Source organism: Polypterus senegalus, chromosome 3 (assembly GCF_016835505.1).
Source record: "Polypterus senegalus isolate Bchr_013 chromosome 3, ASM1683550v1, whole genome shotgun sequence".
Taxonomy (NCBI): Eukaryota; Metazoa; Chordata; class Cladistia; order Polypteriformes; family Polypteridae; genus Polypterus; species Polypterus senegalus.
In genome coordinates this window covers 224,982,690-225,006,503 of record NC_053156.1, presented here as the reverse complement: position 1 = coordinate 225,006,503, position 23,814 = coordinate 224,982,690, and the positions used below count along the sequence as shown (strand labels likewise).

At 39.1% G+C, this 23,814-nt stretch overlaps 1 protein-coding gene across 1 annotated transcript; it reads right to left on the bottom strand.

Annotated features, from left to right (window-relative positions):
* Positions 1-497: 497 nt before the first annotated feature.
* On the bottom strand, positions 498-23,557 carry LOC120525921 (insulin-like growth factor I). Its single transcript, XM_039748609.1, has 4 exons — positions 23,475-23,557; positions 10,996-11,146; positions 5,865-6,037; positions 498-4,446 (listed from the first exon to the last, which is right to left on the bottom strand). The coding sequence occupies exons 1-4, from the start codon at positions 23,541-23,543 to the stop codon at positions 4,279-4,281; spliced, it is 561 nt and encodes a 186-aa protein (XP_039604543.1). The 5' UTR covers positions 23,544-23,557; the 3' UTR covers positions 498-4,278.
* Between the last annotated feature and the right edge of the window lie 257 nt (positions 23,558-23,814).

Sequence of the window (23,814 nt, the reverse complement as noted above, 5' to 3'; positions counted from 1 at the left end):
TCCATTTTCCTCAACGCTCACAACTGGATGTCTGATGGAGGCAGACTGGCATTGCAGTTGGGGCTGCCTTGGGTTTGCGGTAACCAGAAGAATTAAATAAGAAGACTGACAGCTAATCAGTTTAAATACTTCTCGGGCAGCATAACTGGAAAGGAGCTTTATTTATAAAATGCACTATGAAGCTCTGCGGTGGGTTGGCACCCTGCCCAGGGTTTGTTCTTGCTTTGCGCCCTATGTTGGCTAAGACTGGCTCCAGCAGACCCCCATGACCCTGTAGTTAGGATATAGCAGGTTGGATAATGACTGACTGACTATTAAGTTTGCCTCTTTATGTTATTAATTTCACTTTTAATACACATTTATGCTATGGAAGAGTTTTGTTAAGGTGTATTAAAGATCAGAGTTCAATGAAAACAAAGAAAACAGCAGTTCTTTTCATTCTGAGATATATTTACAAAGATACACAGTTACAACATTAAAAAAGGGATCTGTTTAAATATGTTACAAATATATAAAATTTTATATATCACAAATTTCATACAAAAAGAATACATAAAAATGATAGTGCACATGTTCGTCAAGTTTTATTACCATTAATACTTGTTAAACGTCTAAAAAGATTTATGAAAGAATATATTAGAACATTTGTTTCATCGTGTCTTATGACCTCCACTTATGGGTAAAATCTAAATGGAAATATAGAAGATACTCTATGGGGGATACACTCTGTTGTATCTGCTGGTGGGAATAGCGATGACACGCACCCGCTGACTGAATTATTAATAAATTATTTTATTAAATTCAATAACCTGTGAACAAGGCCTTAATCTCGGATAGTGCACACCTTAGTTAGTACTTCCTGTCTCTCATATCTAACCAACTACTGCCACCCACTCCCAGGATAACCCTGCATCAGATTAACATAACAAGACCCCCTACTAATGTCAGCTGGAACTACAAATGGGTAACATGGCTTTTTACGTCTGTCCATGATGCTACACACTCTTGGTTTTGACTTCTGCTATTAAAGTCCATACAAGGGGTGATCTGCAGGATTCTATACACAGACACTTATGTCTTGTACAATGACCTATAAACTCGATTTTTCTCCATATTTTATAGCATATGGAATGCCAAAGATTGATGCTATAAAAATAATCTGCATTCAAAGTTGTCTCAGTACTATGGAGCCTATTACTAAATGACAATTTACTAACTTATGCAGAATTCTTAAAAATGTTTATAATTCTGGTCCCACTCAAAGTCTATGCTGTTGTATTTGATGTGATCCTTAGAGAGTTTATTAGTCTGCTCAGGGGAAGTAACAGAAATAAAATAAGGGGCTAACTGGCGCATACGAGTGATATATTACCTTTTTTGTTTCTTTTTTACTTTTCGTACATGAATTATAGGGAAAGTATTGTAATTGACCAAAGATTCAATGCCGAGATTTTGATCAATCTTGAGGTTTTAGACCTCCCTGACTTTCTTGTTTGTTTCATAAAAGGGTGTGATACAGAAAAAGCTTTGGCATTAAAAATGCATCTTTAATTAATTTGATTAAAATTGCTCTAAGAGTCAAGCAAGGTCAGCCTACTTGGTGAAAAAGACTGTTCTTGTAAAAGGACACCTGTGTCAATGGCGTAAAATATTAGAAATTTTATGAACTAAAACTGCAGCTCATGGAAAGGCTGCACAGCGGTCAATAGATATGAAGCCATCGAAAAGCCCATCTAAGAAGTTAAAGGGGTCCCTCAACCCAAACTTTCCTCTCTCTATGTAAAGAGGTATAAGGCCAAATCCCATTTACCATTAATGTAAAGCCCCAACCATTCATACTTAATAAAATGAACTTTTGATGTAAATAAACTCCACATCTCCCAGGCACACCAACTGAAACATCACCCTTTGCTACAAGTGTGGGGCATGCCAACTATAAATTGACACCATTCTTGGAAATAAGGAGGCACCTTTATATCTGGGAATGGGGCACATTGTCTCTGGAGGGCTACAGTAACTAATGTTTTCCCAACAGTAGATGCATTACTTTATGTCATGATGCTAGGGTTTTTTTTCACATGCAGAATCTGAGCCTGCATTCGATTTTCTTGTACATCATTTTGACTTTCTTATTATTTTTTTATTGCTGTTTTTATAATGTTATTGCCCTGCCATTTTGTGTATGTTTTCAAAGGGTGTAGCCATATTGTTAACATTGTCTCCCTATTGCTACCCTGTGACTACCGGAAATTGTGGTACAGCAGCTGACACCTCTGAAGAAGAGGACTGTTTCAATAAATAATTAATTGGCCTACTCACTCTCCGTGGGCGCACTCACGCACTTGTGGGTAGGGTTGGTGGTGTAGTTGGGGCTCAACACACATGCGTGTGAGGATGCAGTCTGTCTCAGTTGCTTCATTGGCTTCCTGCGGTGCATGATTGAGATGCTGCACCCATGAAGGCATATAAGAAAAAGGGGAATCAGAGAATTGAGAGGATGTCAAAAAGGTCAGAGACTGATTGGGAAAGAAAAGAGAAGAAAGGTTAAGAGTTGGAGAGAGAAGGCAGGAGCGCTAGAGAGTCAGTACAAGTGGATGAGATAAAGAGAAGGCAGCCGGTAGGAGGTCCCTGGAGAGAATGTGCGGCCAACACTCAGGGGCCACTCCAGCTGAGCGACCTGGAAGCCTGAGTGACTGACGCGCGATGCTCAATTGGAGCAACTCACCGTAGAGAGGCAGAGCAGCTGCAGTGGGAGGAGAAGCTCAATGAGGCTTCCTGCGGGGGAGCCATGGACTTCTGGGACGGTGCCCCACCTGGACCCAGAGACGGCTACAGGGGACCAAGCCTATAAGCAGCACTGAAGGTGGGCTGAACTGCTGGTTAGGCGGCAAGAGCCCATAAAGGGTTGGGCTAAGGTGACGTCCGTTTAAGATGAGTGCAACAGGGCTCATGTTTTTATGGACTGCTTCCTGCACTGTGTTTTTTTTTTAACCTTGTTTTAATGGATAGCTTGTTTGTTTTTAACCTCCACTGAACACCTTTTTATTGGATTATTTATTGAACACTTGCACTGCACTGTTCTGGATACTTTGGTTTTGACTGTTTTTAACGAAAGCACTGAAGCACTTATACACCTACCCCTTGCTAAATGTGTGTTGTGTCCTCATCTGTTAGCTCATCCCTTGGGTACATTATCAGCGGTAGAGGGTTCAAGAGACTCCCCGGAAGGATCTGGTAACGTGGGGCCAAACCGCACCATCACAAAAGTATAACGCATGACTTCATCTGACTTCATTGCACCAATGATGGCAGTATTGTACTACAGCTGAACTTCAAATTTCTGGGCATTGTGCTGTTTTTTGAGGAGCATTTAGTTATTCATAAAGCTTAGGAAGTTTGGATTTTGCTCATTTTCCTTAACTTTGATTTGTTGCTTTCTTTTGGCTGTTTACCACTTCATGTTCCTGACTTTGTTACTCACTCATCTCCTAATTTAGTTACTTTTAGTTGTTTAATACTGCCATTTACAATGGGCAGAAAATTGTATGTTTGTAAACGCATTACTTTGCATCAAGAAATGTTATAAATTTCAATAACAGTGTCTCTACATAGATTGCATTAATAAGTTCTTCTTCAATCATTTTCTGAACCTGCATTTTCAGCTGTACGGTTATGAAAACCAAAACAGCATCAGCTCCAGATGGGACAGTGCTCCATTCCTGGGCACAGAACAGAAATGGAGAAAAACCCCATGGAGGCAAAGACTGTCACCAGACCCCTCACTGGTGGGTTGCAGCATGTAGGTGAAATAACTAGCAGGGTGTATGGATAGAAATAAGTCTGTGAATAAAACTTGTGATTGAGAATGCTACAAAGCAATACAGATTAGTATTTAATAAACTTTAAATGTGACAAAAAAGGGATGCCACCAGCTATTCGCAATGAAAGTCATCTATCCTTTAGATAGGGAAAGTTGTATGCAGGGACATTTGAGTATAAACTGGATGTGAATACCAAATGGCTGTGTCTGTTCTCATTTATTGTATTTAATTATGGATCCTACATAAACATACTATTCTCAACTTTCATACAGACACAGTATGTCAGTGTTTGAAAGGATATGAGTTTGATCTTTTAATTTCTGCATGCAGAATGGGAAGAATGTCAAAATCTGTAAAGAATCCACGTTTACAAATACATACTTTGTAATAAAGAAAGGTGCTGCCAGAAGTCTGTCTCTAGGTTAGTCCGGACTTTTTCTCACTAAATCAGCTCGCTCTATGTGTTCATCAACAGGACAATTTTCCCGAACCTTCTACTGGACTTAAGAAAAGGAGACATTCTCTGCTGCTTCTTTGACTGGAATAGCGTCTTAAATCTTGAAACCTTGGAGATCATTCCATGGGGGGCAGTAATCCTTTGCAAGGTCTTCTGTATGTGACCATCCTGAAAAAAACAAAAGCAGCATTTATTATTCAAAAAATAAAAGCAGAGTACCAACAGTAACATTTGGATAATGGTGCTGCCAATGGCAAAAGTAGAGCTGTTTCCTGTCTTATGTTTCATTACAATGAAATTGTTTTCAGATTGGTCAGAAATTAGCAAACCCGATGTAAATTCTAGTTGTTTGTTTTTCAGACTTGTTGACCACAAGTCTCATTTATGGACCATGAGAATTTACACGACTAAAAATTGCTGAACATGTCACATTTAGCAACTGTGTGCCAACTTACAAGCTTGTCACTTTTGTGACAGACAATAACGTGCTGCATGACAGGTGTTGGCACTGTACAAAGGGTTAGCAAGCACAGGGAGTTCAGTCCTAATCCAAGACCTTTATTTCTTTTTTCCATTCTCTCGTGTCATGTAAAATATGACACGTGGCACAGACGAGACTCTCTTCTATTTATGTGGTCTAAAACCTCCTTATTCCTTATACCTCATCGCTGCATTACTGTATATGCATTTTACTTCCAGATAAAAATGTATGGGTTGTCAGCTCCCATGCATACAGAGCTTGTCCCCTATGACTAAAAACAAATTTGTCGGAGCGAGTCGTGGACTATTTGGTATATAACACTATGCAATGGACTTCTTGGGGGTGGACCACCAACTGCCTCCAACTCGCTAAGATTATGTAAATAACTGAAAATCACAAGAAAAGTTATGTAATGTGACATGGCCATAAGTGTGGATGTGATGACAATGTTTTGGCTGGATTTGCTTTATGCTTTGTGTCCAATGACCCCAGATTAGGCTTCAGTTTACTTTAATCTTAAACTCTATCGACAAACTCAGAAAACTGGTAGCGGGATAGATGACGGATTGGAATTTTATTAATTCAAATACCCTTTGCTATGAAAAACCCTTCATAAAATAAAATGGCAGATACAAGATACGGCTGCTGATACAAAAGAGGTAAATGACATGTTCTGCTGCAGGAGGAAAACCAGGTAAGGCTGCTGAGTGTACCTGTTCTGCTGATTTCTCTCATCCATATAAAGAGAAGCCGGCCTGTCTGCATAAGGGGGGATTTGCAGCAAGAGCTAAGTGGTCTGTGCAGAGCCATTCTGTCTAATTGGTGGGTGATGAACCCAAACATGTGGCAACCATGTGATAATATATTTTAAAATAGATAGATAGATAGATAGATAGATAGATAGATAGATAGATAGATAGATAGATAGATAATGATAGCTATGTGTAGGTGATGGTGAGGATCTACTCATAGATAGAGAGATAAAAAGGAGATACTCTTAGAAAGCCAGACTCCTGTGTTTCCACATTTAAACAGCTTTTAAAAGGCTCTTCTCTTTGAGTGCAAACCTCTCCTTTCATATTTCAATGTTGCCAGAATGTCTAACCTCATTCTTCTGATTCCTTGGGATTCTCGCCAGGTCCCTTGCGGCCCTCTTTGTCTTCTTTGGTTTGGCACAATAGGCCTCCAGCAGCTGCAGATCACATCCCCGGAGACAACAGAGCTCCACGATGCCTTTGACCCGTACTTGACTTGAATAACGGGAACCGTAGTGTTTACCTGAAGGAAAAAAAAAAAGCAGCTGGCATTACTTTGGTGTGGCAAGCTGTGCCCACCAGCTCCTGGAAGGACTTCGTAAACTTTATTGTCTACAAGTTGCAACATCTTGCTTTTAGTTAAATAATTATGACTTTATTTTTTACATTTTGTCAGTATAAGCTTTTGGTTGGGGAAAATTGCAAGGGAGAAACAGGCTGACAAAATGTTAGATGATGAGACTTGACAAATGTAAGAAACTAAAAGCTGGGCTGTGCTGCAGATGCCATAGCTTTAAATTTCCCCCCATCTAACCAAAGTGCTTACACGTGAAGGTATGAGAATTGTTAAGCGCCTCTTACCTTGGGGGATGCTATATTAAATTAGGATTAATTGGAATAAAAATAGCTTTGCTATTTAATTACCCTGAGTCTATTAAGAGCTTATATATTGGCAGTATACATGTTTGCAAAGGAGTTTTTCAAACTAGGAAGACATCCCACTTTTGGAAAATTATGGGGCGTCTTGATTGGGTAGGGTGTGAGTAAGAAATAAATAGTAATCTATCATTTGATATTTTTTATTCTTTATTTCACCTTATACAATTTCTTGTGTTAGGAATTTGTTAGTTTTCGCATACACCGTGGGGTCAGAGTGCAGGGTCAGCCTTTGTTCCCGAGCCCATTGGGGCAACTGCGGGTTAAGGGTGTTGTTCAAGGACCTAGCAGAGTAGGATCTTTTTTGACAGTAGTGGGGATTTGAACCGGCAACTTTGTGGATACTGGTGGGGATCCTTGGCCTCAGAGCCACTACTCTTCCCTATTATTATTTATTTAGTTGATTTTCTACAAAGTGTCTTGCAAATCACAGACACTTAATATAATATCATGAACAATGATAATATAAAATTGATATTGAGCAGGTAGTAGAGACCAAATGGAAGGTTTCATGGTGTACAGGCTGCTTTACATGCCTGGTTGCACCAACAGTGCCATCTATTGAAAACTTTATCTGGTTATAATGCCATTACAGACACATAATAAGGTCAATTATTCATTTCCTGTGTCTGCTTTTTCCAATTCCAGATTGCAATGGTAGGGGCCTGGATGGGGCACAAATCCATTACAGAGCCTTTCACACCTCACAGAGTACATTAGACATCAAATGTAAGGACAAATTGGATTAGAATGCTTACTTTTCTCATATTGTGTATATCTGATAAACAAGCACATAATCTAAACAGGATTTGAATGACTAGGCACCTCTCTAAAGCATTTGACAATGAGCTCTGACAAGGGTTTTCTGGCATAATGGCTAACTTGGACACTATGAAACAAAACTTTAATAATGCTGCCTTCCATTTAACTGTTTGGTTGGATGTTGGAGCTGGGAATGACACCACCCAAGTTGACCACATTCCTGGAAGACATCTGGAAAACCAATATGGGCGGATCCAGGAAAATCTTTGTTGTGCTTGCTCCGTTGGAATAAATAAAAATATGCATCCAAACACTGCAGCAACATGTCCACAGGTAAAAGTATGGACAGTACTGTGTGTGTGACTGATTTAAAGAAACACAAATAGACTAATCAACAGTATAATACTGCAGCCTTCATTAAAGTTCACAGCGCATGTCACCATTTTGAATGGACATCATGATCTGAAGTCGGAGCATTGTGATTGGCTAATGTTTATATCACATTTAAAGTCTTGAATGTCTTCTGATGCTATTGATCAATAACAACAGATCCAAACAAAGAAACAAAAGAAAAAAAAAACTATTTATGTATATTGTTCTATTTGTTCTTAATGTTACGTTCCTTTTACTGTGCCGTGATTGACAGTGCCATCTAATAGGCATTTTCCACCTTAATTATTATTGTCACATGTACAGAGCACAGTGAAATACTTACTTGTCTGTGCTAATAAACATGCAACCCATTGCCACTCTTTTAGTGGCTAGAGTTACGTCCTTGCTACAATGTTTTGGCTTAACTACCCTGACATTTTTAACCCTCCAAAAACAGATACTTTTGAAGACCCTTTCCAGAGGCATATATTGCTGGAGAAGCCAGCTCAGCATTGTAGGGTGGATGGGTAAAAACTAAGAGTTTTGAAAATGCAGACTCTAATCATCCTCTGATTGGTTCATGCGTATTATGTGGTCCTTCCCAAATTGGATTCTATACATTAAAACTTCTCATTCCTTGATTGGTCGTCCTTCACAGAAAAAAATTATATTTCAACAAAGTAGACAGAGAGGACTTGCTTTCCATGTCACTTGTCGTATTCCTTAACTTTAAGCATCTAAATTATGTTTTGTACAATTTGAATACTATATACATTTGCAAAATGCAAATAATTTATTGGTTGCTACTGTTTTGTGATAAATCTTGTGTCTAGCAGCATAACCATTCCTTCAAGGAGGACACTTTCTCTTCCTGTTTCTGCCGATGTGTGCATGTCCAGTATAGGCGAACAGCTACTTCATATGCGTTTTTCATCTTTTTAATGGGGGTGGAGATAGTTTAGTAAATGAAGTGAAAACGTAAGTGTGGACAGAGGTTGTTCTCAATTAAAAAAGCAGTTTTTATATGAAAACATGGTAGGTTGGATGAAGTATATAACTAACTACTTTACCCTGAAACTTTTGGTTATTACCCAACAAACAGAATTAGTGAAGACCACAGATTCTCTCCATAAGGCCTTAAAAATGTTTGGAAAAATGACAGCTTATTAGTTAATAAAACTTTTTAAAACACACCGGACTCCATTGGGATCACTATTGGTGTAATTCATCTGCTGGCTCTTGGTTTATTTCTTGATTTATGTATATACAGGGAGTGCAGAATTATTAGGCAAGTTGTATTTTTGAGGATTAATTTTAATATGGAACAAACACAGTGCTATCAGTCAATCCAAAATGTTAATAAACCTGAAACCTGAATGTTTCACAACGGAAATGTGAGTGTGAACATCATCAGGGGAATACATATGTGCGCGCAATTATTAGGCAACTATTAGTGTGCAGATTTATTATGCAACTAAAGGAAAAATGAAAATTTTCCCATCTCACTTGTTTATTTTCATCTGTTATAGTGAGAATAATAAACAAACACCTCAAAATTTACAAATAAACATCACTGACATTTAAAAAAAAATAAATCAATCAATCAATGACCAATATAGCCACCCTACTTTCCAATAACAGTCATAAGCCTTTCCATTCATGGAGTCTGTCAGTTTCTTGATCCGTTGACGATCGATCAGCTTTTTGTGGAGCAGTGACTACAGCCTCCCAGACACTCTTCAGAGAGGTGTATTGTTTTTCTCCACCGTAAATCTAGCGTTTAAGAAGTGCCCACAAGTTCTCGATAGGGTTTAGGTCAGATGAAGAAGGGGGCCATGTCATTATTCCTTCATCTTTAAGGCCTTTACTGGCTGGCCACGCAGTGGAGAACTTTGATGCAAGTGATGGAGCATTGGCCTGCATAAAAATCATGGTCTTTTTCCTGTATCACTGTTTGAAGAAAGTGTCTTCGAAAAACTGGCAGTAGGTTTGGGAGTTGATTTTGAGTTCATCTTCAATGCAAAAGGTCCAACTAGCTCATCTTTAAAAATACCAGCTCATACCAGTACCCCACCTCCACGTTGGAGTGGAGCTCTGTGCCCATTACTGATCCACAGGTCCATCCATCTGGTCCATCAAGAGTCACTCTCATCTCATCGGTCCATAAAACCTTTGAAAAAAATCTGTCTTCAGATATTTCTTGGCCCAGTTTTGACGTTTCAACTTATGTTTCTTGTTCAGTGGTGGTTGGGTTTCAGCCCTCCTTACCTTGGCCATGTCTTTGAGCACTGAACACCTTGTACTTCTGGGCACTCCAGGTAGGTTGCAGCTCTGGAATATGAAAGTACTGGAGGATAATGGGTTCCTGGTAGCTTCACGTTTGATTCTTCTCAAATCTTTGGCAGCTAATTTGCGTCTTTTGTTCTCAACACGTTTCTTGCGACCCTGTTGACTATTTGCAACAAAATGTTTGATGGTTCTGTGATCACACACCAATATCTTAGCAATTCCAAAAGTGCTGCATCCCTCTGAAAGACTTTTTACAATTTTTGACTTTTCAGAGTCAGTTAAATCTCTTTTTTGGCCTATTTTGCCTGAGGAAAACTAGCTGCCTAATAATTCTGCACACCTTGATATAGGGTGTTGATCTCCTTAGGCCACACCCTCCCTCATTACACAAATACACATCACCTGACGTGCTTAAATCCAATAAGCATTCAAGTTAATACAGCTTGGAGTTGGAATATACGCATTAAAAATAATGATATGGTCAAAATACTCACTTGCCTAATAATTGTGCACACAGTGTATGTGTGTGTTTTTTTTAACTATTTATGTAATTCATCTGCTGGCTCTTGGTTTATTTCTTGATTTCTGTGTGTGTGTATGTTTCTCTTAGGATCTAGTTAATATAGGTAAGCGCTCTCTTCTAGCTACAAAGTGTAATCAGCTTCTGTCCACTGCTCAAGGCTGAAGTATAATTCTTAATAATAACAGAGCTTATAACCTGTTATCAGATGAGTTTCATTTAGGGAGCTCATCTCAGCAGGACCATCCACAATGTAGGAATCAGCTCTAAATGAGGTGCTGGCCCACTGCAGGTCGCCATCACGCATATCAGGCTGAATTAGAATTTGGGATGCAGGAGGATTCCAGAGACAAACATACATAGATACATGGAAATTCATGCAACATATACAATTTCAGTCAGTGAATGGATTTGACTTGAACCCAATAAGGATTCTATTTTTCATCATTGGTTGGTATGCTGGAAACCGTTTCATAAATGTAAAAATCTACTTGTCAAAAGAAAAGCATTTCTCTACTATAAACCAAAAAATGGCAAATGGAAGAAGAATAGAAAAAACAAACAGGGCAACTGGGTCAATAGAATCAAGAAAAGCTACATACTGAAATAGAATCCACGGTCTCCACACACGAAATGCAGGTCCTCCACCAATTCCCGGCCACACCGTACCTTGGAGGCTTCAGTCTGAGGTGCCAGAACGAGGAAGCAGAATACAGGGTACAGGAGACAGAATCCCACCAATGAAGTTCGAGACTACAAAAAATAACAAAGAAACCTTTCATAGCACCTTTCTGTAGGTGAAAATTATCTGTATGTACAGTACAATTGTTTTATGTATTTGCAATTACAGCAGAATAAGGTGACTAATTAGCTCAGAATTACACAGTAAGTCTGTCATTTACAGTCCAGTGACTTTGCGTTTATGCCTCACACTGTGTGGTAAACATGGTTTCATGTAATACAATGACAAAAATTAATTTATGCCGTACTTTTTATGGAAACAACATCCCTCAATTACATTGAAGGGGGTCACCTACTTCAGCCTTACAGCTAAACTCTAAACTTACTGCTGGATTATAAGAATAGCTCTTTAGTCATCTAGCCAGATTGGCAAACCTCCTGGAAATAAGCATCAAGTAAAATTGCTTGTGTCTGTTGGCACCAACAGACACCAGCAATACATACTTCTCAAAAGCTATAAATGGGGCAAGGCATCACACACTTAAAAAGCTTATGTGGAATATTGACCTATTCATTCATTCGTAGACTTAATTATTAATATTATGGGTTTTGAGTAGCTGGAGTCTACTCAAGCAGAATAAGACACAAAGCAGGATTTATACCCAGTGTTGGCATGCCAGTCCATCATAAGGCACATTCATACACCCATCCTCATTCAACTTGAAAGTTTTGCTTCAACAATTAACCTAATATACAAGTTTTTGGGATTAATCCAGACAAAAGCTTTCACCAAAACAGGGAGAACATGAAAACTCTATATAGTAGGTGAACCCTAACCCTAATCAGAATCCAGTCACTCTACTGGAACTATCAAACAGCAGTTCTAACAACTGTTCCATCAAGTGGAAATTATGTATAACTACATTTTATGGAGCACCTGCAAACATCCTCATAAGATCCATCCATCCATTACCCAACCTGCTATATCTCAACAACAGGGTCACGGGGGTCTGCTGGAGCCAATCCCAGCCAACACAGGGCGCAAGGCAGGAAACAAACCCCAGGCAGGGCGCCAGCCCACCGCAGCCCTCATAAAATGTTTTACAGAAATAAAAAAGCTAGAACATATCACAATATTTGAACATCTGTCCATTTTTGCACATGCAGTGTACTGTTCAAGGTTGTGTGTGAGTAAAGGATCTGCTTTAAGGCTGCAGCTGGAATTCACAGCTCCGTGCCATAATCACAAAACAGTTTACAAAGAATTCCACAATAACAACAAAACACGTATAAAATTAAAACTTGGCTAGTAAAGATTTTTTTTTCATTATATCCTTATCAGGAGCCACAGAAAATAATAAATAAATATAACTGTGGTAGGTAGCAGGTAGCATCTTTATCTCATGCCACTTCAGTCTGATTAATCAAAAAACCAATCCAACTGCTACACGCCAGATGTAATTATATACAAATTCAAAGAGAAGAAAATGAAATTCATAAGGCTTTGTTGTGAATACCCATTTAGAGAATTTATTTATGTGGAATGTAAAAGCCTTCATGATGTGTAAGCTATTTATTTATACCATTAGGTTCCAGTTTGTTTGGCCCTAATGAAGGGGGAAGAGTCCTAAACTTCACTGGATCGACAATGGGTGAATATTCAGGGATACAAGCTTCAGGATGGCTTCACTGATTTTGTTCATTTTGTTATTTAACAGCACAAATTTAAGGGCAAATTAGCTGATCAGACCATGTCTTGATAGAAAATTATAGAATATTGGAAGCATTTGTGCTCAAGTAAAATACTATTGGAAGACTTTGTGCTCCAGTCCATTTTTTTTTTGTTTTAATGGCAGTCAGGTAACTGTGCAACTGTAATGTTTAAAAATGTGAACATAGATTTTTGAAACTTTATTGTTCTTCATTTTGAGCTTCTATTTGATTTCCAACTCTGGTATCCTGTGTATGTAGTTTGGGAGTTCTCTCCTCAGGAATCTGCTTTCCTCCCTGTATGAGAACCTGAGATTTCATGACATGCCACAATCGGCCAACACCAAAACTGATCACCACCTCGTGGTCCACTGTTGTGGTTAACTCCTGTTTGAGGGGGAAACATTTTGTGAGTGTAAAGGATTCAGTCATGCTTAACAGGATAAGAGAGGTTGATGATACTAAATGATGGATGATGATTCATCATTATTATTCAAATTGACAATAGGAGGATGAGTTGCTTAGTAAACATGGAAATACTGTTGGTCCAATTGAGTTTAATAAAAAAAAAATGTAGTCAAAGAACAAAGCAAGACTCAAAATAAATGAAAAGCTGAGACTAGAAAAAGGTACTGAAACAAAAACACTGGGCACCTGAGTGAGCAAACAGTGGTGGACAGCAGCCATGATTATATTCCAGCCTAGAAGCAAACATCAATCAGATGACGGAAAATTACAGTCACCAAGCAACTGAAAGTGGGCGGCATGGTCAAAGTTGAATTACATGTGGTGGATGTGGACAGAAACAATCTGAACATGAAAGGTACAGCCAGAGTCATGAGTGGGTGGTGAACAGGTGTCCTACTAGAGCTTCTTCCTGGAAAAAAGTCTTACAAATAATGAAAACATACATGAAAATTGGTGTGTGCCAATGTTTGTGCAAAGGTTGCCAGTGGCTGTACTTTAGGACTTGGGTAGGATGATTCTCCGCTAATAATTGGGACTGGAGACACAGAAGTGCCCTCTAACTGATCAGTCATCTAAAAAGATGGACTGGTGAATCCTACCAGTAGGTCAGTCCATTTCCATTTTGTATTCAAAGGTGCCGCATAGGGATTTAATTCAAGGGATGAAATTTAACTGATGTGGAAGGATGATCCACAGTGTAAATAGTTTCTTTGCTCTTTTTAAACATGCTCCTCAGAATTATGCCCATACATCTAACCGCATGAAATCCCACATCCTCACCTTTAAAACATCCAATTGACTATCCGCATCCCAGTAAGTGTTTGCATAGTAACAATTTCCTGTGATTGGTACCCCTTGCAATCATTAATGCAAATATTAATGTGACATAAGGGTGGGGGTGTATTGTGCACACTCGGCAAGCAAAAACAGAAGATGTTTAGGTTTTAACTTTCCCTGGGGGAAATCGGACTGCCTCGCATCAAATCAAGTTTGTCTGGGCGTAATGTGTAGTCTTCTTTATAATTTATTTCAAACTAATTGCAAACTGACCTCAAGCTCCTACACACATCTTGTTACTAGTTTCCTGCCACTGTGGAACAGTCAAAATACTAATAATAAATACAATTTAATCCAAAAACAAGGTCGCTGCCTTCATTTAGAAACTCTATTCAACCTCTAATCTTAACAACATTTCCATTTTTGTCCTAATTTCCATAATGATCAAACTAGATGCAGTATTGACCTGTATCTGCAAAGTAGACAGAGCATGGGAAAAGCCCACTGTAAATAACATATCATCCTCATCATCATCATCATCATCAGTTTAATTGACATTTTCTGGGATTTTCCATGTTAGTTGACCCACAAGCATAACATAACATAACATAGCAGCATAATGTTCTCCAACTTCCATCCATCCAATTCATGGTAAAGCATGAGGTGCAAGTCATGAAACAGACCTGGACGGGGCAGCAGTCTACTGCAAGGCACTCTTAGGCACACACTCACATTCAAACTGGCAAGCATGTCTTAAAAAAGCCACTCAGACATGGGCAGGATATGCAAACTCCACACAGACAATGTCCAGCTTGGCACACAGAATGCTGGATCCTTGAGGTGGCCACACTAATTATACAGAGATCACTAGAGAAGAATGAGCTATGCTGGGCTGAATGGCCTGTTCTCATTGTAATTGTCCAAATGTTCTAATTTGCTAAACACTGTGCAATCGTCCCTTCCCATTCAAAAAACAGAATATATAAATCTACAAAATGCATTTATTTTAATATTATATATTATTGTCACTTGAGACAAAATACCAGCAATGTATACTTTGTTTAGACTTAATTTATTATTTTAATATAGTGCCATTTATATTTTGTTTCTGCATAAAAGTCACTAAAGTGGAGACAATTAAAGGATATTCAGATCTTTCACCCCCTTGTTTGTCTCTACTTTGGCCTTTCTCAGATTTGCCCCTTCTTGGATGTGATTACTTTCATAGAATCAGCTAAGCTCAGCACAGCTAGTTTTCCATTTGTCTCAGACTTTAACCACACAATGGTGCCTTTAAATGTTTTACTCTATATGAAGACTCATCTACTTCCTAAGCCCATTAACTAGAGCAGAGTCATGGGGGAGCTGGATCCTATCAGTCCCTGGACAGGGCAGCGACAATTCGAGGGCCCAAACCATCTAAACTGCATACTTTTGAACTGTGGCAGGAAACCAACATCAATGACATCATGCAAACTCCATGCAGTGAGCAACCAGGACTTGAACCCTGGTCGCCTTGTTACGGGTCAACAGCGCTTCCTCTGTGCCATCATGCCACTTCCTTTCTTTGGAATTGACAATTACCAAACCATATTGATATTTCTCATATTAAAAATGAACAAAGTTCCAGATGAGAAGTTAAATAAAGGCTCTGCCAGCATTAACCTTTACTAACATGGTTTGACACAGCAAACAGCATAGTCTGGAATATTTATGTATATACCTTAAGGCTCCCATAACACCCTAACTGACTCGGTTCCTGCTTGCTTGCCCATCTTATGTGATGCATAATGTGTGTGTGTAACCAGGCTGCCACATTAGCTGAGCCAAACTGCTCTGGAGGATAAGATGAGAAGAACCACAGTGAGAAAAAACACTTGAGATCCTTTGAATGTATGGAGGACACTATATATAAATGTAAAATAGCTTTAAAGATTATTATAATTACACTTGAGGTCTGTGTGTCCAGTTTGTGTCTAGTATGTCATGTGTATGGCATACAAGACCAGTAGCTGCATCAGCTCTCAGTTGTTTGGTTATTAATACTTGTAAATGGCTTTGTAGTTGTTTTAATTTTCACTTGCATAACAAATAACATTCTTAACCCCTGTACAATAGGCAGCCAGGTCAAGACAGGTACAGCGCATTGCCTCACCCACCACACAACGAAACAGCTTGGGATCCCAGTTGGCAACCCCCCAGGCAGACACACAGTCCAGTTCCATCCTAAGAAATGACCCTTTATCTGCCGCAGCCAGGTGTTACGTGGGCGTCCCCTTGGCCTCATCCAGCCACACAGGTCCTCAACAGTAAGGATCCTGTGAGCCGGATCACTCATGGAGAATCGCTCCACATGGCCGTAGTGCCATATCTAATGCTCCCTAACAATGCACAATTTGCCTCATTCAGGAGTCCTTGAGCAACTGCTCATTCGACACAAAGTCAAATCAGTGGTATCACACAATACCGAAGGAGTCCAGTCTTTGTCTCAGGATAGCATCTGTGTCTCGCACTGGGGATCTAAAGACTTGGACCTTCATCCTTTTGCAGAGATATCGGGAGGGCCACAAACTCCTTTCAGGGGACCTCATGACCCCCCATGCTCTCCCAATCCGTCTACTGACTTCATAGTAAAAGTCACCAGAGACATGAATGTCACTGACAAGGTAAGTAAGCCTCTCGACAAGGTCAACACTCTCTCCGCAGACAGACACACTGCTGATGGCTGTGCCCAAGAGGTCATTAAAGACCTGCCAGCACATAAACATAAAAATGGATCAATAACTCTGTGTGTTAATATACTGTGCCAAGGTGGAATAGAAATTAAATTAATTATCCATCCATCCATCCATCCATCCAGTTCATTTTCTGAAACCACATGGCATAATGCTAATTACTGGTAGTTAGACTTTATTATTTTGCACACTATCTCAAATTTAAATAGTTGAAAGAAACTAATGAAAGAAGAGAGACAAGAGTAATTACCATGCTCACACACTCAGTTGAACAAAGCTGAATAATTAGTAATCATATACAGTATATGATTTAAAGAACAGTACAGGGTAGCATTTCTATCTCACTGCACTTGAACCCTGGTCAGAATCTATGTGGCGCTAACATTACCTGAGTGCATTTTCTTTATCCGATTCTCTGATTTTCTCCCCAGACTGACTTCATCTGTCTGCCCAGTAATGCATGTGTGTTCTGTTCAGGGTTTAGAAAGGTTCTGGCATCACTACAACCACAAATTGGAAAGGTGGGTAGAAAAATTGACCAAAACCACATTTTTACTTTCTACTTTTACTATAACTACAGAAATTTGAATATCTTGGAATGTTAATGGACTGAAATGTCTATTGACATCCTGTAAGTACCCAATATATCTTTGTTTTGTTCACAGTAGAAGTACTTATAGTACTCCTATTATCATGTACACTGTCTACATTGAATTTCTTACTTGCATGTCCAACCAACAAGCAATACCATGATAAACAAGAATGTGTGGGATATCATACGTCTAGACGCCCTTGTGACACATGGCCCAATAAAATTACAACACAACATAGTTCATAATTTATTGTGTTATTTCCTTCTGGGAACAGTATATTTAACATTATATCTACTCTCTATATATATAAAATTGTAACAAGAAAAGTGCAACTGTGACGTTTTTATGTCACGTTTCTTCTCATGCTTTAAATCGGGCTTATTTTAAAACCTACATATATATGTTTGGTTTCATTATTTTCAGAATTTATCGAACTTTAATGTGATGTTCTGCAGTTGGCTGGCACCCTGCTTGGGGTTTGTTTCCTACCTTGCACCCTGTGTTGACTGGGATTGGCTCCAGCAGACCCCCATGACTCTGTAGTTAGGATATAGCGGGTTGGATAATGGATGGATGGATACTGTGATGTTGTTAGATTTTCAGAATTTTATCCCGTTTTTAAATTATAAACAAAAAAATATGAAGAAGTCACGTCCTGCGAGACGAGAGTTTGTGTTAAGAGATTTAACCACGCCCGGGGCCGGAAATAAAAGACAAAGAGAAGGACAGCCAGCTGTACAGGCTTTTAAATGTTTGAAGCGCTGCGCAAGATGCAGACCACATGGCACGGCAGCAGCAGCAAGCCAGCAGCTGATTGAGCAAAGAGGAGGTTAAAAAAATATATATTTGTTTCCCATTGTATCAGAGGAGCGACCGCGTCTCCTTGGGATGCATTCTGCCCCCCTCTTCACAATGTGAGCGGTAGAGACACGAAGTGGCTGGTGTGTAGCACAGGCCAGGGGGGTTGGCGAGCGAAGTGAGCAGGGGGTGAACCCCCTTAGTTATAATATAATACTGGACGTGCAAGACCTTAAATTCAGGCACTGTTGCATTACATCACAAAACGTAATACTTTGTACATGACTTGCTTAGGCATTTATAGACAGTGGCGCCCTTTCAGCATTTCAGCAATTAAACGGGGGTTTCTTTTATACAGATGGGGTGGAGCAGCTCTTACTAAAGACAAGGGGTGGGTGTTCTTGTTCAATATTTTTAAATGAAAAAGGCATTGCAATTACTCCATGACAGTTTGAATAGCATGACACTTTAAAAAAAAGGGTCAATCAAGCTGCATCAGGCTGTACAAGTCCAGTTGCTATTCATTAAACATTCACTCTCTACATTATACAGTGCCTTTCACATCAGACTTTTAAACAGTACCTTAAAATCACATTTTTACCTAAAAAGGCAACTGTCCATATTCAGAAACACTGGATATGTGGTATTCCAGTGAAGATTTGAAGGTAATTGGAGACTCAGAACTGGCCGGGCTGAGTGAATAAATGAGTTGAGTGTGTTCTTGAAAGAACTTTCATCCCATCCAGGACTGATTCCTGCATTGCACCTTCTGCTGTCAGGACAGGCCCTGGCATCGAGTGTCCCAAAAAGTGGATTATCTGAGCTCATAAAAAGAATGCATTAATTTTTTGGAACTCCCATCTGAAGGAAATCCAAATTTCATACGCTCTAAACCACTGACGCACGAGAAGGCAGCGTCAGAGAAGGCTTCAGTGACTTTCTGTAATTAAGAAGATGACGTTCCTACCCTCTAAGACACATGGCTCGTTTTTTTAAAGCAACAAAAGCGACTTAGCTGGAAAAGAAACTAAACCTGAGCTTCATAGCACGTGATTCTTTCATGCAAGGAAAGGAAAATGCTTTTTAAAGTAAAACATAAATGGGAGGCCAAAAAATGCGTTTGGTTGTTGGCTCTTCTGGCATTGTGTTTATTTATTTATTTATTTTTGCACATTTCCTGACATTGTTTTTTTCCTTCTTTTCAATAATATTATGCATTTCTAAAGCTTGTTAGCCTAAGCAAGAATCATCTCAATCAGCATCTGTTTTCTATGAGCATTGCAGGGGTGTTGCAGGCTGGGGGGTCATGGATCAGGCCTGACTGAGCCAAACAGGATAAAGAGAAGCAGCATTTAGACAAATGTGCTTCTAAAGCCGACTTCCACAGGCTGGGGTGCAGTGTAACTTTTATACCAGCACTCATGGAGGCGCTAGAGAGGCTCTTATTGTTAGACAGGATGGGGTATGCCTGCGTTAGGAAAAATAAAACGATTAGTTGCAGTGCTGGCGTGTTAAATAATGCAGTCTGAGGGCAAGGGATACTTTTCCATTAACTCCCACACTGCTCCACATCCTTACTAATTGTGAAATGACACATTTAATCCACATACAATATGTATTATGATACAATCGTCATGATCTGATAACTCTACAATGTCCGGTAAGGTAAAAGGCACCTGTCCTTTTTAACTAAGCACGTGCATTGTAAATGTAAGAAACGTTTAACAGACATGTGACTGTCAAAAAAACACAATCATTACATACACAATATGAAATGCGAAAAATCAGGAAAATGAACAGCAATATTATACACTGACAAGTAGCTTTGACATGAGCGGGTGACATTTTGATTTGTGGTCACTTGTGGTGCAGCAAGGCATTGTGAACTGCAATCTACGACATTTGAAAAATTGAAAACAAAAATATTAATTTTAAATTTGTAAAAGTTTACTCTTAATTCTAATTTTTGTATTATTAATTTTAGTACTAGGGTGTTGTGCTGCGTTAACCATTATGAATGTAGTGAGAAGTCAAGTAAGATGACACCTTTTATTGGCAAACTAAAAAGATTACAATATGCAAGCTTTCGAGGCAACTCAGGCCCCTTCTTCAGGCAAGATGTAAGATTTAGTAAGATTAAGTAAGATTTAGTTAGCCAATAAAAGGTGTCATTTTACTTGACTTCTCACTACATGTGTTATTAACTTGTATAAAGATGCCACTCTAAGCAAAGTGCCACCCCATACGTCAGCCCTGATTAGTGGTAAGATAAAGACAAGCCATGTAGGAAATGTTATCTGCACTTAACCATAAAGGATTCTGTGGTAATATTAGTTGCATATATATATATAATTCTTCTATTGATAGTGACTTATATATTATAAACACATCATGCATTTTCCACATTCATACAGTTGGAGCACTGGTAATGTAATCAATTTGCTCAGGGATACAGTTGAACCAGCATCCTCATGAATTACAGTCCAGCAGCTTAGCCAGTAGGCTACCCTTTATATACAAATTTCAAGTTAGGAAGACAGATGTTTCAAGGTAAGGTACTTACGACACTGCAGAATGGTGACATGTTAAGCACATGAATGCATGAATTTCGCTATACTCTGTACAGGTGACAATAATTACTCTATAAGCCCTATAATAATAATAATTATTATTATTATTTTATTTATATAGCACCTTTTCTATGCTCAAGGTGCTTATATCTTATGTACAGAGGGGCACAGCGTTAAAATTGGGTCCAACAAATTTTACAATTTCTGTGTGGATGGTACTTTGTGTTTCCTCCCTTCTTCCTATAAATTCTTTCCATAGAATTATTAGGGTGTTCTACCATGTTAGCCATTATGAATGTAGTGGGAAGTGAAGCAAAATGACACCTTTTATTGGCTAACTAAAAAGATTACAATGTGCAAACTTTCGAGGCAACTTGAATCTTCAGGCAAGATTGAAAACTGTATTGTGACTCTGTTTCCGTGAGACAGACACCACTGTGATGAATGGCATCCCATTCATGGTTGGATCCTGCTGTGTTAAAAAAAAAGATGGTATACAAAGTGGTTGAATGTGATTTGGGTCTCAAACATAATCAAAATGAAATACGGGGGGTCCTCGGGTTACAACGTTTTGACATACAACGTTTCGAGTTTACAACGCTCACTCCCATAAAAACTTAAAAAAATTGAGATGTGGGAAGGAATAAAGGTAAGGATTTTTTTTTACACTCACTTTTTCTGTTACTACAGTATAGTGTACAGTACAGTATATTTATGCCCTTTTCCTTTTTCTGTGGGTGCTTTGTGTTATAATGTTCTAGATTATGATTTTGCAAATGTGTTAGGATAGGTAAGTGACTTAGGTTAGGGTGTGTTTGACTTACACCAAAATTCAGGTTACATCAATGTTGTAGGAACGGAACTGTGTCGTAACCCAAGGACCCCCTGTATATCCATCCGAAATCCTGAAACTGCAAAATTCACTGCCTATTGCAGCAAAACCTGAAACAACCCTGAGAAGAATGTCAGGCAGTCACATCACACTGGAGCAGCTTGGAGACCCCAGTTACCCTAAAAGGTCTTTGAGCTATTGGACAAATGGACAGAAATTGGAAGAATGTGCAAATTCCAAATAGACAGCGACAAGGCAGGAATGGAACTCTTTGGCCCTGTGAGGCAGTATGGCTATCCATCAAAAATACCTACTGCTATATAATGAAGCTTTCTTCTTTGATATACAGTGCACTACACAGGCATTGCAAATTCACCTTATGAATATTAAAACTGATGACAACTCAAAAATGTGTGAAACTGTATAACTGAGTAAGTGCAACCAGTTATCCAGTAAAAAGAGAGGAAATGTAAGGGAGGACAAAAGTGAGGATAACAGATGTGGAATGTTAGCATCTCCAGTTAATGAGGAGAGCGTTGATTTTCAGATTAGATTCAGTATTAAGGCAAGAACAGCATCACATGTAGAAAGATATCTGTACACATTCATAAGTCCCAACTTTGTCCCAATCAGAAATGCATCAGCAGACACAAAGCAGGACTACATCCTGCTGTGGGTGTAACTAAGTATCCATCCTTACACTAATCCTCTCTATTTTCAGATACTTGTTTAGTTGTGGTGTCGTTCTCATTTAGAGCTTTACAAAAGTGAAATATACGACACCGTATAAAGTATGTGTTCTACAAGCTGACGCTGTGCGCAGATAACGCTGTAATGTTTCGTTGCAAAACCTCCCACTTCGTGCGCATTTAACGGAAAATCAAAGTCAATTTACCAGTCCGAGACACGCGATTTTAATGCAACTCTAGTATAAGTTAACTTTTTTCTGGCGGGGTTTAACTATTAGCTCTTTGATCATTCAGTCTAAGCGATAATTCAACTCTCTGCTCTGTTTAAATAATCGTGAAGTGTTTTAATCTTGAATGTTGCCCTTGATAAAGTCTTCTAGTCTAGTGCCAAATATGCAATAATTCGTTAGAAATAAGGCAGAAATTTTACTGCTCACTGACATAATAATAATAATAATAATAATAATAATAATAATAATAATAATAATAATAATAATAATAATACGACTACTACTACTACTACTACTAATAATAATAATAATAGCAGTTAAAGCTCCCCCACTGAGCCTTTTTAGCCCAATAAATATGTTATGAATTCGTCAAAACACTTCTGTTTACCTTTCTCATGTCGTCCGTCTAGTAAATAAATAATAATAATAATAATAACAATAATAATAATCTACGTGATCGATCTTTCCACAGAACGCGCAGTGGATTTATCGCGAAGCCAGCGATCTAAGTACCGTCCGTTAAGAATAAACAAGAAGACATCCATTCCTCTACGTACACGATTAAACCATTGTTAATGATGGAACAAGAGGCGACACTGACAAACATTGGTCACACTTGCGAACAGGGTTCAAACGGATTGCTATATTGGATCGGTTAGTTTGTGTTTTATTGCTATAAAAACACAAACACCGCCTTAGATAAGAAGATGTCCCTTTTCTTAAGAGTTGCCACTGGTGCTAGCAAGTCCTATTGTGACCAAGCAAAGCGTTTGACCAGGACGTTAATAAAGGCACTTAGGTGTCCCTGTTCTAATGTGTTCGAGGTTTCTTTTCAAGCTGCTGCAGAGACAAACTGTTTGTATAGCGTCTTACAGATCGTTTTTCCGCAGAGCTGCGCGTAAGCGCCGTTCACTTTAGAGAGCCTATGTAACGAAACGGACCGTGAAAGCGTTGCGACAAACAGAGAAAGGCGCATTCCATCTTGGGACATGAGGTACCTTGATCTGTCGCGGCTTCTTGGAAGGTGGGCATCCCTCCGGTAGTCCGAAAACTTCAGAAGACACCATCGCCACCCGATCTGCCAAGCGTTGCACACCCCCTTCTGCTGCATTTTAAACTGGAGGGGATGGAACTGCTTTACACCCCCACCCATACGGGGATGGGGCTACCTTATCTCTATTTTCTAAACGAGACTGTTGTTTCTGTGCGCGCGTCCCCGGCTCAGCGCGCCTGGCTTTTATAATGCAGGGTATGCAATTGGGCAGCCTGTTATAAAATAAAAAAATACGGGGGAAACTCGTCCAAGCACTAAAATTTGCAAGTCGGTGCTCGCAAACC

Coding starts and splice junctions, on each gene's coding strand:
- LOC120525921 (XM_039748609.1), bottom strand. CDS start 23,543: ATGGTGTCTTCTGAAGTTTTCGGACTACCGGAGGGATGCCCACCTTCC. Junction 11,147..23,474: donor AGAAGCCGCGACAGATCAAG/GTACCTCATGTC, acceptor TATTTTTTGTAG/TCTCGAACTTCATTGGTGGG. Junction 6,038..10,995: donor AGACCGTGGATTCTATTTCA/GTATGTAGCTTT, acceptor TTTTTCCTTCAG/GTAAACACTACGGTTCCCGT.